Raw genomic sequence first — 15,724 nt, forward strand, 5'->3', positions numbered from 1 at the left:
AGGTATTTTCATTTGAACATAAAAGCATGTAAACATGTTGTAGTAGAAACCCAAACTACAAATGAATTATTAATTAAATTAAGTTAAATATTATAAGATTCACACAGGTAGCATAGGCCTTTTGCACAGTAGATAGTTTGACTTGTCACAGCAGGGAAAGCACAGGTGTGAGTCATGTGACTAATGACATTAAAGATGACACCTTTCCATGTTCCGTGTTTCAGAAAGTCAATGGACCAGCATGCACAGAGCCTTTTTCATGTTAAACATTTTAGCATGTCACAGTAGGGAAAGCACAGGCTTGACTAATAAAATGAATGATTGGCCCCAGGTAGTGTGCATGCTGGCTCACCGTCACACTGTCACGGCTTAATGGGACACTTTAGAATGTATAACAGTATGACAAGTCCCAATTTCTGCCTATATCTTATGCTAAATTCCTATTCCATACTACATGTTAATGTGTATATTAATTGTATGCAGTATCCATATTCATATATACTTGTTTGCTGTTTGTATAGACTACAATATATCAACTTAACTGTTTCATACACAAAAAGGAAATTATAAAATACCTTGGTTCAAACAGACCCCACTGCTGTAGGCCTATGTGTAAACATACTATTATTGTTACTATTGTTGCAATTACGCTGTATATTTCATTCTCAAATGTAGTGGATGTATATTATAAAGCAGCATGAAATGGAAATACTCAAGCAAGGTCAACTACCTCAACACTGTACTTAAGTACAAAACATTAGGATGTTTCCTGAAGATACACCGTGTGAGTGTATCACCATGGAAACGAAGCAGGCCTCTGACACCGGATGAAGTTCGGATCCCATCAGTTCAACTTCCGGGTGAAAATATTGTTCATGAAGTAAAATCTGCTTGCAAATTCATTTGGACGTCTTGGCCAACTTAAACTTGTAAAATGTCCCGAGGCTCAAGTGCAGGGTTTGATCGACACATCACCATCTTCTCTCCCGAAGGAAGACTCTATCAAGTCGGTCAGTATGCGGATCTGTTTAGACAAAAGCCGGCTTGCTTGTTTGCTAGCTAGCTAAATGCTCTGTCATGGTTCGTTTAGCTTGAATTCTAGCTGATAAATAACACCCCGCCAAGCGAAAGAAGTATCATATAAAGCCGTTAAAATCGTACTTGTGGTGTGCCCGTTGTTATTTTACGTCTACTTTACTCTTGCTTCAATTAAACAAAAAGTGCGACTCAAAATAGCTAGCTGGCTAGTAGGCTAGTTAGCATGTTTAGCATTGCAGTTGACGTTAGTCGAGCTGATTCATTGCTGCAAGTGTCAGCTTGCCATTGAGTCAAATGTTTGGGTTAAGTTTAATTTAGTTAATTTTTTTTTTTTGACTAATGCATCTCAATAATGGTAGCAAGCGTTGGTTGGACTTAAAGTTAAAATCCACTCAAGAAATTAAGCACATACGTTGTTTCTGCAGTTTATTGTTTAGTTAGTGAAATTGATCCTATCTTTTCTTAAGATGAACTGGACATGGACAGGACTTTTGTTGATGTCATCTTATCAACAACGTTTAGGAGACAAATCCTGAAGCTGCTCCACAGTAAATCACAAAAAAATCTTATAGGGGGAGATCCCCTGATGTGCAGCCATAAATCCTACAAGTGCCACTAATTTGGATGCAACATCTCAACCAAAACGTGGCCAATCAGATGACACCGTCCTTTGCTTGCTGCTTCAGTTTTCGTGCTGAGGGAAACAGCTGTCTGTGTTTGTACATGTTGACTCTACTGTTCAAAAGTCATTGAATGAAGGTGCTGCTTGCTTTTGTAACTATTCCTTTACATGTATTACTGTTGTCGGATTAACATGTAAACTTAAAGACACCCTCCTGTCTTGCTTATTTGCAGAATATGCTTTCAAGGCCATTAACCAAGGTGGACTCACGTCAGTAGCAGTCAGGGGCAAGGACTGTGCAATTGTTGTAACACAGAAAAAAGTACCGGTGAGTTGATATCAGGTCTTTGTTTTCACACTGCTGTGACAGTGGAAGCACTGTGAGCATTGTGAACTCACTGTCTGTGGTGAATACAAGGTGCATGATAACACTGATACACATGCACATGCCCATACACATGGTCCCTTTCCACCCATCCCTCCCCCCCATATGTGGCAACATCCATACTGACCACATGTAAAGACTCTTTTTTTGTATTTTCATGGAACCTTGAAATGATTAATTTATTTGTCAATGTACATCCCGTGTCCATATGCAATTTTCTATCTTAGCAAAATGCATTACAATGCACCTCAGTTTCTCTCTACTGGGACATCTTAACCTACTGTCAAAATACCTTACATTTTTGTTAGGGCTGTCAGCATTAACGCGTTAATCGCAATGCGATTAAGGGCCGAACATAAAGCTTTAGTTTTTTTCAATCGCATGCCGCCATTTATTAATTTATTTTCACTTCACTCGGCTTTGCGTCGTGCCTAACGGGCTACTATTTTGCCGTACTTCCTCGTAACACATCCTGCTGCTGCAGGAATAGCAACGCGGATTTCGGTGCCTCATTCTGGTGCCACTGATATGCCTGCACTTCTCTCTGATGCTCTGAAACAAACGTTACAGGCAACAGAAACATTGCTGCACGTGACGCTAGTTAACACTATACTCGACAGCAGCTAACGTTAGCCTACCGCTAGCTAGTAGCTGGATTAAACACGTTACAATGCTGACAGCTAACGCTAAACGGTGTAAAAAAGTGTGTCTGTATTTCACTGTAGAGGATTCCGATACCGGGATGTAGCTAACAATCTGCAGCTGCTGTTGTTGGAAAAACACAGACGGTGCGTTCAATGAAACTGGTAATTTACAATCTCGTGGTGCAGTCAACGTTGTTGTTAAATGCCCTTTTCCCATCTGGTGGTTGTTTTTGTTTATTCAACAGCTATTTACTAGTGAAATAAGTTATTGTTATAGTGATTACATTATTATAAAATATTTAATTTTGACAATATGGCCTTAGCAATAAACAAGCCATTCTTTAATGTCGCCAACTGTTTAGTACCCTTCTTTTTTTAACTTTCTTAAAAAGTATCGGTTCAGGCACCGGTACCGTTTTAAAAGTACTGCTTTAGCACCAGTATCCAAACCAAACAATACCCAACCCTAATATTGACTCTAGATTCAAATGTGTGACTAGATTAAATATATAATAAACAAATACAAATCTTAAAATCAAGTTCATAAAGTCATTTTCTTTGCATTCATTTGATTCCCAGTCAAGATACACTGGTAAGAATTGCTTTCCATTTTTAATATGTACTTAAAAACAGCTCTGAAATGCAAAATAATAGAATTTTAATCATGTGATAAAACATGCTTTAACTATAGAAATCCAACGATTAATCGCGATTAAGAAAAATTAATCGTTTGACAGCCCTAATTTTTGTATGTATTACCATGTTTTAAAGGTGCTGTACTTGTAATACTAAAACAAACAGCGGACAGAGATTGCCTCCACACGGCTCTCACAGACAATACGTGACGTCTTTTCACGGCCACATGCACTAACATTCACTAACATGCACGCACGGCCGGACCAGCTATCAATACTAGGAACATAGAAGCTTGGATTACAACACACACAAAGGCAGGGTGACTTCATTCTTTGCTCAGGACACCATTACTCCACTATATCTTTACATAGCAAATCATTGTTTGCTGCTGTGTTAGTGTTTTTAAATGTCGAGCACAACCTCTTTTAAAGAGAACAATTATTTAGTTAGTATGAAAAATGTTGAAATATTGACAGATGTAAATCACGCTTTTAGAAAAGTGCAGAAAGCGCATTTAATATTTGTATTATAAGGCTGCTATGCCACTTATCACACATATATCTATTTTCTTTGAAACCCTTTCTTTCTTCATACAGGACAAGCTTCTGGATGCCGCCACAGTGACCCACCTTTTCAGAATAACAGATAATATTGGATGTGTAATGTCTGGCATGACTGGTAAGAAAAGGACTTCTCACTTGGCAGTAGACCTGTTATGTTTTTGAAGTGGACAAACCAAGTAAATAATTGCATTGGAGTGTAGGGCTGAACGATTTTTGAAAATAATCTAATTGCGATTTTTTTTTTTTCCAAATATTGCGATTGCAATTCGATTATTTTTTTAAGCTCTATATTTATATATATATATATATATATATATATATATATATATATATATATATATATGCGTGCCGTGTGCATGACACCGAACGAACGTTGCACTTGTTCAGAGAGGCTATCGTTACGTTAGCTAGTTGCTGGTGTTCTTGCCGTGGGATTAACTGTACTAATAAAACTGTTGAAACACTGCGGCCCCGCTGCTGTGAAAGCTCCCCGAATGTCATTTATCAGTCTGGTTGTTACCCCTCTCAGTGGCAGCTCCTCCACTCATATCTTTATAACGGAGCTAACCGCTAACCGGAGCTAACCGCTAACCGGAGCTATCCGCTAATCAGAGCTAATCGTTGCCAACCAAGCCTTCAGTTCTGCGTGCCTGTATCCACTAACTGCATGTATGGACTCGAGCCCGAATAAAACCCTTCATTTTATTAAAATGGCTGTAAAAGTTTTAATCTACAACTCAGAGTTGTTTGAATGACAGAAATCAGCTCAAGGTACGGCGTAGCATTAGCGTGCTAAGTTATGCTTTTTCTGCAGAGTGCAGACTGATTAGCTCTTGCGAGTCACGTGACCAAATCGCAGCTTTTGCGATTAGGAAATCGCGTTTTAACATATCGCGATATTATCGCAAATGCAATTAATCGTTCAGCCCTATTGGAGTGTACTTTTAGCAGTCTGTTGTTAATCATTAGGGTTTATTGTCCAGGAATTTATCTTTGTAAAATTGGATTTAAAAAATACTATATGCAAAAACCTGGGTGAAAATTAGATTTTGAAAAAAATATTTTTTCGCACATTCAGCAATGTGTTTGTATCTTCTCTAATTATTCTCTTTATTAAATGCTGCTCGCTGTAAACTTGCCACAGTTGTGAACTATGGTAGTCAGCATTTTCTTGCATCGGGAAATGCAGCAGTTTTTCGGCGCATGGGAACAAAAAAACGCCAATGAAAACCCAAATACCTCTTTCAAAAATCCCAAGTATTTTCAGTTAAAATTGAAAGTGATGAGTCTTACGGATCATTTGACATCTCTGTTCTTCTCACTTAGTTACAGCATTTACTGTAACTGATGGTTTATCTTCTCCAAACACCTAGGCATTAGAGATTAGAAGCACCAATATATCTGGGGGACAGTTTATGGGCGCTTTGAACTAGGGCTGCAGCTATCGATTATTTTAGTAATCGAGTATTCTACCGATTATTCCATCGATTAATCGAGTAATATGATAAGAAATACTTGGTAAACAGCTATTGTAAATATTTATTATTGCTGTTTACTCAAAAAAATTTTATATATACACAAAAGACAGGTTTCCAAGACCCTTAAAAAAAAAGTACATTTTTGGTGACCCAAATGTTAATATTTTTCACCTCCTTCCCCTTCTTGCCTCTGGCTCTTTGCACTGGATATGCAAAAGAGCTGTTCACTAACCAGACGGTACAAAGCTTGCAGCAGGGCTATTCAACTACACTGTTTTGGGGGACACATTTTCAGAAGCCTAATACACAGTGAGGAGAAAGAATAAAGAATGCAGACATCACCGGCATGATGACGTCATTCACGTGCATATTAAGTGGCCATGCTGGGGGGAGGAACCGGTTTGTCTCCGGCAGCAGCTACATTTCTGAAGATTAGTAGCAAACTAATAAACAGTTAGACTACAAACCGACAGCTCTCGTTTTAGCTTGTTGGTAAAACATCGCTATTTGCAGAGTAGCATGCTGTAGGCTAGTTGTGTAAAACAGCGCGGTGGACGAGAGCAGCAGACGTTTATTACCTTGTGTCGGGTTCGCTCTGTGGAATGGATGAGTACACTGGATGTTTTCAAACAAAGATGATGTAGTAGCATGTTTGCAGCTTAAAATGATCCCAAACTTTCTGTCGTTTTCTCTCGCCTGTCTCTTCTCTTAGACCCTCGCTATTTTCGTCTTCCTTCATTTGTAATCTGGTCCGTCAGTCTTGTGTCCACAGAAGCGTCAACCTGTTGTGCGCTAGTAATAATTCTCCGTGCGGAAACACCGTGAGCCGTACAACCTTAATTATATTGATTTAACGAAGCTTCGAGGCAAAGAATTTTGCTTCGAGGATTTTTTGTAATCGAATTATTCGAGGAATCGTTTCAGCCCTACTTTGAACAAATCACCCACTTTTCCCTCCTTTTCACCCTGATTTCTCACAGCTGACAGCAAGTCCCAAGTCCAGCGAGCTCGCTACGAGGCAGCCAACTGGCAGTACAAGTACGGTTATGAGATTCCAGTGGACATGCTGTGTAAGAGAATTGCTGACATCTCACAAGTCTACACGCAGAACGCTGAGATGCGACCACTGGGCTGCTGTAAGTATGTTTATTCATTTACAGTCGGTTTGGGTAGGGCTGGGTGCCAAATTCAATACTTTTTAGGCACCGACCGAATTGCCTCCTTAGTATCGAGTATCGAAAAATGCCTCGTCATTCAATACCACATTTCAATACCGTAGAAGTAAATCTCATCAGCGTCAGTGAGCCTATATATCCATGACATTCCACTTCTGGGATTGGTCCGTAGCCGCCAGAAATTCTGCCGGACAGCTAGCTAGACTATCTGTCCAATCGGAGTTTTCTGTTGCACGACTAAAACAACTTTTAAACGTACACGTTCCTTCCCGAGGCTATTTTGCAGCGGCATTGGGGATCCGTACGGCGCCGCCCAAGATGATTGTGATTGGTTTAAAGAAATGCCAATAAACCAGAGCACGTTTTTTCTCCCTTCGCGGAATTCTGTGTTTCTGCCTAATAATGCTTGTGGTTGGCACACACCAGCGCACAAGTATAAACATCAGGCCACTTGAGCTTGTTTTACAGTTCTGTGGAGGCTCCACGCAGAGCTTTCGCCGTAGCCTATGTAAGTGGCCTGATGTTTATACTTGTGCGTTGGTGTGTGCGTCGCACACGGCATGTGTGTGTGTGCGTAGGCTACGGCGAAAGCTCTGCTTGGAGCCTCCGCAGAACTGTAAAACAAGCGGCGCGGCAGTAAACTGCCGTGACTTAACGCGACACACACACAGAACGTTGAAGGTGTGTTGTTGTTGCCACAGCCAGAAGACACATTTTCTTTCAAATGAATCTGGGTTTGTTCAGGACACCCACGTCTGTCGCTTTCACGTCACCTTTTGGTATCGCCTCCGCTCGCTTGGAACCTCAACTGAGGAGGTACTAAAAAAAGTACCTGTTAGCAGGTACCAGGTAATTTTTTTCGTAATGGAAAACCAAAAAAGGCGAGTAGAGGCGAGTCAAGCAGGTACCATGTAATGGAAAAGCGCCATAACGTTACACGTCGTAGAGACGCGCAGGAAAAACTCCACGTTACGCACAGAGACGGGGCTCACGTAGTAGGAGCTGAAAAATAAATAAAGGATTTGTGCTGTAATGTTTTAATTTCTTTTTGTTAAAATCATTTTTTATGAAGTTGGTATCAACTTGGAAACAAAGGAACAAATCCCGCACTCTGCTCTTGTTATAGCATCACCATGTATTTACAAAAAAACCCGTACGTTTCAGTCCCTCCGGACCTTCATCAAGAAAAAAAGTATTGTTCAGGAACTGGTATCGAAAATCTTGGAACGATACCCAGCCCTAGGTTTGGGGTTTTCTAATGACAGTAAAGTTCTGCATTGGCATTGGAATTCTATAGGCGTAAAACACTGAAGCCAAATGTCCCCGTCGTTGTCCTCTCCTGCTGTTGCCTGCAGGTATGATCTTGATCGGCGTAGACGAGGAGCATGGCCCCCAGGTGTACAAATGCGACCCTGCGGGCTACTACTGCGGCTTTAAGGCGACCGCCGCTGGAGTGAAGCAGACGGAAGCAACCAGCTTCCTGGAGAAGAAAGTGAAAAAGAAACTGGACTGGACCTTTGACCAAACTATTGAGGTACACAAAATGTCCTTACACGCATGTAACACAGGTTGATGAGAGAGGAATATGAATGTGAAAGTAACCTTACGGGTGGTTTCCAGCTGTGTGGCTTACAATGATTTTAATGTTAAGTAAATGATTAAATATGATGTAATAGAAATATCATAAACACAATCTTCTCTCATCTTTTCTTCCCTTCAGACGGCAATCTCTTGTCTGTCAACCGTTCTCTCTATTGACTTTAAGCCCTCTGAGCTCGAGGTGGGCGTGGTCACAACGCAGGACCCCAAGTTCAGGTAAAAGACCGGTGTAACGGGGCGATTTGGCAAATACCACTTTGTTTGTTTGTTTTTTAAAGTGAATTTTCCAAGTGTTTAATAGTCAGTCGGTCATTGCTGCTCACTTTGAGTGTGATATGTCTAATGGTGTGTTCACACCAAACATGAAGGGAGCGCAAAGTCAATGCAAAGACGCAGATTGAAATATTTCGAGTCAAGCGAGAAATACGCTGTCAGCGTTGCGTAGCATCGATTCTGATCTAGCCGAACTCCGTTCAGAAAACAAGCATTTAAAAAGTTGTTTGCTTGTCGTCTTGCGAACAGACCTGACAAAGAATTACGGTAAGACCATTAACAAATCAGTGTCATGACATTATTATTGCGTACTCTTGATCAGCTTTTTTTTTGCAATTTGCTGATTTGATGATATTGAACCCAGACACGACAGCGTTTAGTTTTCCCATGTATCTGGGACGTCCACAACAGGTGCAAAGCAACAACACTGGTTATTTTGGCCACGGTTAATGTCGGATTGCTGTGGCTGTGATTATGGGGCGTATTTCAACCGAACCAGGAAAGAAAATTCCTCTGCACTCAATTGGCTAGACCTACAACCAATCAGAGCAATGGAGTATGTGACGTATGTCGTCATTTTAAAATGAATGCGGTGTCGATATCTTCTATAACAGACGCGTTGGCGGAATCTACACAACTCAATTCTCCAGCGGCAGCCATCTTTGGTGTAAACGAATTCAACCCAAGCGCTCTTTGGTGACGTGGTTGATTACGTTACTGTTGATCACCTGTCCATCATCGTATAAAGCCCGCCCTGACAATATGATTGGTCCGAACAGCTCTGTTTTGAGCATAGTTGCTCCACAACGAATCAAGTCCAGACTGAACTTCCCGACCTCAAATGTTGTGGACGGGGCTAAGTTCGGCTGGCATCCAGGCTAACAGATTTGTACTCAAATTGCTCCTTTTCTTCAATCAACAGTCTCAACAATCCAGTTACTACCACATGGCAAAGAAAAGCATAAAATACCCTTATTTTCTGTCAGTCAAGGAAAACCTTTTATCGATGAATGGTTTGCATGCATGCAGCTCTATTTGATCTTAAAGTGGATGTTGAATATCCGAGTCACGCTCCGCCTGTCTTCCCTCTCCAGGATTCTGACAGAGGCTGAAGTGGACGTCCACCTGGTGTCCCTGGCAGAGCGGGACTGAGCGAGCAGAGACCCGTCACCTGTTTGATTAAGTTAGAGCATGATGGGATATGCAGTTCCCAGATGGAGGCTGGTGTTATCTTTGTTTGCTGTACATTTACCCCACTGTTTCATTCAACAATTAAAAAAAAGTTTTTTCGAGTAAAATAACGTTGTCTTTCTACCTCTTTCCTATTTATTGTGAAGATGAGGAATTCTTTTTGCACATGGAGCTGTTTTTAGAGTATAGTAATACAGAATATGTATGTAAGCTTTATTTTTATTTCTTTTTTTAACTCTGACATGTAAACAGAGGCCTCTGTTCACATCTGTCAGTTGAGTTTAGCAGCAGAGGAAAGTGTTCATGGGAACATGATCGTGTGCAGAGCGCTCTACCTCTGAGCTTCCTGTTGTGGCTCTGAATGCACTATAATCATACCAAGGTGCTGTGTGTGGAGAGGTTGTTTTACTACACAGTGATTTGACCTCATTTTTTCAACATTTTAGCTTCTTTCTTTTTACGCACATGTTGCATGTCAGAAATAGATTGCCTTAACTTACCGGATATATCATACAAGTAGTTTCTCTTTGCAAAGGGAAAAAAAAATGTGTTCCCCCTTGATAATTCAAAATGATTTCTGACATATGGTCTCTGGTGCTGGGGGGGGGGGCGACAGTGGCTGAGAATTCTAGTCATTCACCCTGTTAAACTCAGCATTGACAAGGATTTGTCATCGACTCATGATCAGAAATGATGATCATCAGCTTACCATTCACAGTTAGACCATTTCCCCCCCCTGTATTTTCCCTCTAACTTCTCTTGTGTGACTCACAAATCCAGCTACAATGCCATGCTTTTTTCACCCTAAATGCAGTAAATGTCCTTAGGACTTCTGCTTACATTCATGTTTAAATCCTTTGTCTCTTTTGTAATTTCCACTGACCTTTTAAAAACAATTTTTCTCCTTGGAAAAATCCCCCTGCAGTCCTGTACAGGTATACAACCTGGTTAATGTTTACAGCCATGAGGACAATTACAGGCTAGATGCAGTATACACTGCTATTAAATCTAATCACGCAGGGACATTTTCTGAGTACCAAATAAGTGTTGGCTCCAGGATTACTTCATACTGGGAAATAGAGCAAGTTGCTGGTTATTTCTGGTCATTTCTTTCTGGAAATGTCCTGGCTGTTATCTACAAATCTACCAGCTGACAGGGGAATTGTGTACTTCCAAAACTCCAACTGCAAAGTTTCCTGCTTGTTGTGACAAAGCAGTTAGACTAATAGCTAACTCTGGCACATTTCCAGTGGTGGGGGGAGTATTCAGATCCTTGAATAAAGGTAAAAGTACTAATACCACACTGTAAAAATACTCTTGTTACAAGTAAGTCCTGCATTAAAAATGTTACTTAATTAAAATGATGCAAGTATCATCAGGAAAATGTACTTGAAGTATTAAAAGTACTCAATGCCGAAAGACCCTCACATTTTAGAAACTGGAAACGATCCAAACAGTTCTGTTAATCAACTAAGTGTTTAATCGGCTAATCATTACAGCTGGACTTGTAGGCCATTATATGGTTGGGTAGTTTAATTTATAATAAAACATGGTATTTTATAAACTACATGTGTTTTGTGTACAAAAATCTTAATTTGTAAAGTACCTAGTAACTAAAGCTGTCAGATGAATGTAGTGGAGTAAAAAGTAGAAAGTGGCATGAAAAGAAAAGACTACCTTTTAACTAAGGTACTAGTAACTAATTTAGTACCCCAAATTTGTACTTAAGTAAATGTACTTAGAAACATTCCACCACTGCACATTTCCCACCTTGCTAAAAGATATTTCCTCCTCAAAATTCCCTTGGTATTTCTAGCAAATGCTATTTAGCGGTAGCACCAGGGTAGGGCGGAATATTTACGTACATTATGTTCTTCTCATGCCGCCCAGGGACTTTCAACGCGGTGACTCAGAGACCCAGTGACCTCGCCCCAACAAGGAAATCCCAGACTGTTCCAAGTGTGACCATTTTTTTTTTTTCTGTCTTTCATAAGTCTGGGCAATGACTCTCTACCTCGTCACTTTGTGTAAGTGAGAAATGATGCTTATTTTTTTTTACAATGTGGAAAGGCCGTGAAACCCATAAAATGAAATTGAACTTGCACCAGTCAAAGCTGTTTATATTCATAAATTTTCTTTTTATTCGTAAAACCATATTTTGTTAATAGTGTTTAAATTCACACAACACATGTACAGGTACAAAAATAATATCTCTGTATTTACAATATATTACACAGTCTTGTCTAGTATATACACATCAATACATATTTATACAGTATAGAGAAGGACTATATGGGCGCCGTGGTCTTGCTGTATTTTGGATTTTGTTTGGTGCAGATCATTCTGTGATCCGGAGCGGGCTTGACCAGACTGGACGCCGTCTTCATCCATGTTCTTTCGATGCCAGGACCAGCACCTTTGGACCTGGACCGGGACGTGGACTGATGTGTCCCTCGTTTGGTGGGGGCCGTGGCTAGGCAACCCAGTAGCAGCTTCACTGTCGTTCAGACCACCGGTAAGAGATGGTTTACTTTCCGAACTTTATGTCATCGTACAGCTGTAGGAAAGAAGAAAAAAAAAAAAGCCGTTAGGAACCCATACGTTAAAGACAAGATTATATGAAACCTTCAGATGGTATTATTGCCTACGTGGAATAATAATATCGGAAACTAACCTCATCTTCCGATGACTCCAGATCCTCCATGTCGCTCTCATCTGATTCGCTGTCGGGCAGCTCCCTCAGCTCCTGCGCCGTCCTCTCGTACAGCTGCCGGCGGATCTCTTCGTTCTGGCGTCCGTACGTGAGGTGGTATGGCGTGAAGCCGCCGTAGTTGAAGCAGTTAACGTCCGCGCCGAGTTCGAGCAGGCGGCGGACCAGCGCGGGGTTCTGGAGATCGACGGCCAGGTGGAGCGACGTCCGTCCACTGCACTGTTCCTATGAGCGACAACATAAAGGAACACGGTTAGGTTCCTGCTGCGTCACACCGAGGTCTTTCCTTTAGACATCCGTTTTGCAAAACTGGCTGCCTTTTTTTGAGTTAATGACACCTACCTGTGCGTTGATGTCTGCACCCAGCCGAACAAGGCTTTCAACCAATGAAATGTAGCCGTTAATGGACGCCAAGTGGAGACAGTTATGTCCTGTGGAGAGAAAATCAGGGAAAAGCTCAGTTAATAACCAAATTCAAGAACTGTTTATGTGAGATGTGAAAGTCTGCGTGCGTCTTTGCACGTTTTTTATTTATTTATTTATTTTTTTAACGCAGTACGTACCACTGTAGTTGGGGAAGGTCACCATGGACGTGATGTGGCGTTTGCAGTTCTGGGTGATGACGCCGAAGCAGGCGAGGGAGCCCTTCTTGCAGGCAATGTGGAGAGCCGTGTTCCCGCTGTCGTCGGCCATACACGGGTCACTGCCGGCATTCAAGAGCCTCTCCACTAACTGGGGCTGCTCTGTGATCACTGCGAGGTGGAGGGGAGTCTGCGGACGGCACATTTATAAGACACATTTAATGATCTCGATTTTGAAGGCAATGTGTGTATTTATGAGGAAGGTTTGGGTTTGTATTCAGCTGATAATCAGTCCTTTGGGTTTGATTAGTACCTGTCTCTGGTGGTTCTGTGCATTGAGGAAGGGGTGATTGTGAGAAAGTTTGATCATCTGAAAGGCATGTTCTTTGGCTTCATGAATGATGGCCAAGTGGAGAAGCCTGTGGGGTGAAAGGGAGGAGGGGAGAAAAAAGAGAGAGTTAGTTAAAATAGTGCTTAATAAAGAAAGAAAAAAAATAGAACAAAAAATTACGCATTGAGGAAATGGCTACAGCCAAGTATGAAAGAACAAAGCCTGAGCAGTGGAGCGTTTCGCAAGAGTGGAGTTTTGTCGGGTTATTTCCACCAGTTGTGGCTTGACACATCTGATGCTTTATCAGTTCCTGGCAGCGAGCCAGGGACTTTCCTGAACGCACAGAGCGGACTTTAGCACCGCCCAGACTGCGCTCTCGGCCAAAGTACACACACACACACACACACACACACACACACACACACACACACACACACACACACACACACACACACACACACACACACACACACATACACTTTTAAAGGCCTCTTGTTTTCGTGCAACTTTCGACATTTTCATGCGTACTTTTGCAGCTTTTCCTATCTTTCCAATGCATTGACTTTAAAGTTTAGATGCTGCGTTCGAGTGCACAACTCCTATTTGATTTACGCAGAAGAATTACATTTTGCAAATGCGCAATTGCATAATTAATAATCGACAACAACAACAAAAATCTAACTTACGTGTCACCATCCTCAGTCACCGCAGCTCTCCACGGCTCGTATTCCTGTGCGGGCTCCTCGTTAAAGTTCATATTCATATCCTCAAACCCGTTCACCAGCTCGTCCTCCTTCAGGGACTCCAGGCCGCTGTCAAAACGGTCCTCTTGACAAGGCAACATTTTCCCATGTTTGGGCTCCATGCTGTCGAAGTTATAATCCATTTGGTTGTGGTTAGACACTTTGTGGACGTCCATGTTGTCTTTGCGACTGTCAGAAGAATAAAGCTCCGTCTCTATCCAAAAGGCCCAGGGTAGAGTGGAGAAGCAGAGGGAGGCGCACTGGTTTTTGTGCGCTCGCTGGGCGGGGCCTCTGTGGGGATTTCCATACACTTATCTTAGAAAAAGCAAAGGGAAATCACACGGAGCGTGTGCTTTTGTGAGAAAAATCCCCCCCCACCCTCCCCCCTCCCAAAGATACTCAGAATGAAAACTTGTAGTTTCCTATTAGACACCTATTTTCACCTGTGATGTAGGTTAATTTAGGCTATGTCAATGAATGAGGCAGGATGGGCATGAATGAACTTCAGACAGCCCCTAACAGGTTCTTGAAGAATTCCCTTCTGCATTGGGGAAATTATATCTAGCAAGTGGCTAACCAAAGTAGCATTACATTATATATATATATATTGCATTTACTTACTTTTGGCCTAATTGGCCAAATTCCAATCATTATAAAAGTTTCCAATATGAAGTTCATTTCACAATTTACACTGAAGATGAACTATGGCCCACACCTACACTAAAACCGCATTGTGTTATTACATACAGTAGCTGCTCTGAGTTCTGTGGCTGGCATAACCATACAAAAGATAAAGCTCATTTTACTTTCAAAGCGCATTCATATTTTTTGCTTCATCTCGACTTTAGGTACAGTCTCCTACACATGTAAATACTGCAAAATGTAAGGAGTGCATACTATTTAACTAAACTTGTGCTTTTTCTTTACTGAAGAAGAATTTGCAGCATTACTTGTATTCCACTTAGTTTGAGCTAAGGGGTTGGAAAAAAGACTAGGTAGGCCTATGTATATTTCTGCATCTAACTAATAATAATAATAAACTTTATTTATGTAGCACTTTCTTTTTACAAATACACAGTGCGCTTACAATTGAATAAGTTCAGTACATCAAAGAAATAGAAACAGATATAAGACAATGAATACAAATAGGAATAAATACATTCGTAAAACATAAAACAAACAAAAAATACTCTAATTAAAAGCCATTTTACAAAAATGAGTTTTTAAAAGACTTAAAAGAGGACACTGAGGTAACTTGTCCGATTCCCAATGGAACGTTATTCCACAGTTATGGGGCCTTTATGGCAAATGCTCTAATGTATGTACTTTTTATGCATTTTATTTTTAAAATTCTACTTAAGATTTGCATTCTTTGTCACCATCAAATATGTTTACACTCTCAAAAGAGTTGACGAGCATCTTACATTTTCATTATTGTGATCAGACCTGCCAAACACGTCCCTTTGCCCTAAGGCAGAATATGTTCTGTTTGTGACCTGCATATTAATAAGATTAGTGAAAATAGTGCATGTAGTGTAAAAACACAAGAGACTGACACTCAGCACATGCAGGGGTCGGACAGAAGAAGGTGGAAGGATTTCCACACTTGTGTCTGTACATGTCTACTCTACAAAGTGAATTTTCGCAGCACACAGAGTGCAAAGGAAGAGGAAAGATTTTAAAGTTTCCTCGTGGAGACACCCTTTTGTAACCAACACTGCATGTTCCACATAGGATGTTCTGGACTTACCCGTC

At 41.0% G+C, this 15,724-nt stretch overlaps 2 protein-coding genes across 2 annotated transcripts; one reads left to right on the forward strand and one right to left on the reverse strand.

Moving 5' to 3' along the window:
- The first annotated feature begins 783 nt into the window (after positions 1–783).
- Positions 784–9,711, forward strand: LOC116041976 (proteasome subunit alpha type-6). The gene is made up of 7 exons (XM_031288089.2): positions 784–1,010; positions 1,894–1,988; positions 3,922–4,003; positions 6,347–6,502; positions 7,897–8,075; positions 8,262–8,356; positions 9,508–9,711. Exons 1-7 carry the CDS (start codon positions 935–937, stop codon positions 9,563–9,565), a joined length of 741 nt encoding a protein of 246 aa, XP_031143949.1. The 5' UTR covers positions 784–934; the 3' UTR covers positions 9,566–9,711.
- A 2,109-nt stretch (positions 9,712–11,820) lies between these two features.
- LOC116041969 (NF-kappa-B inhibitor alpha-like) lies at positions 11,821–14,220 on the reverse strand. Its single transcript, XM_031288077.2, has 6 exons — positions 13,913–14,220; positions 13,209–13,314; positions 12,878–13,085; positions 12,657–12,745; positions 12,279–12,539; positions 11,821–12,161 (listed from the first exon to the last, which is right to left on the reverse strand). The coding sequence occupies exons 1-6, from the start codon at positions 14,143–14,145 to the stop codon at positions 12,132–12,134; spliced, it is 927 nt and encodes a 308-aa protein (XP_031143937.1). The 5' UTR covers positions 14,146–14,220; the 3' UTR covers positions 11,821–12,131.
- Positions 14,221–15,724: the final 1,504 nt, after the last annotated feature.

Source organism: Sander lucioperca, chromosome 19, assembly GCF_008315115.2.
Source record: "Sander lucioperca isolate FBNREF2018 chromosome 19, SLUC_FBN_1.2, whole genome shotgun sequence".
Taxonomy (NCBI): Eukaryota; Metazoa; Chordata; class Actinopteri; order Perciformes; family Percidae; genus Sander; species Sander lucioperca.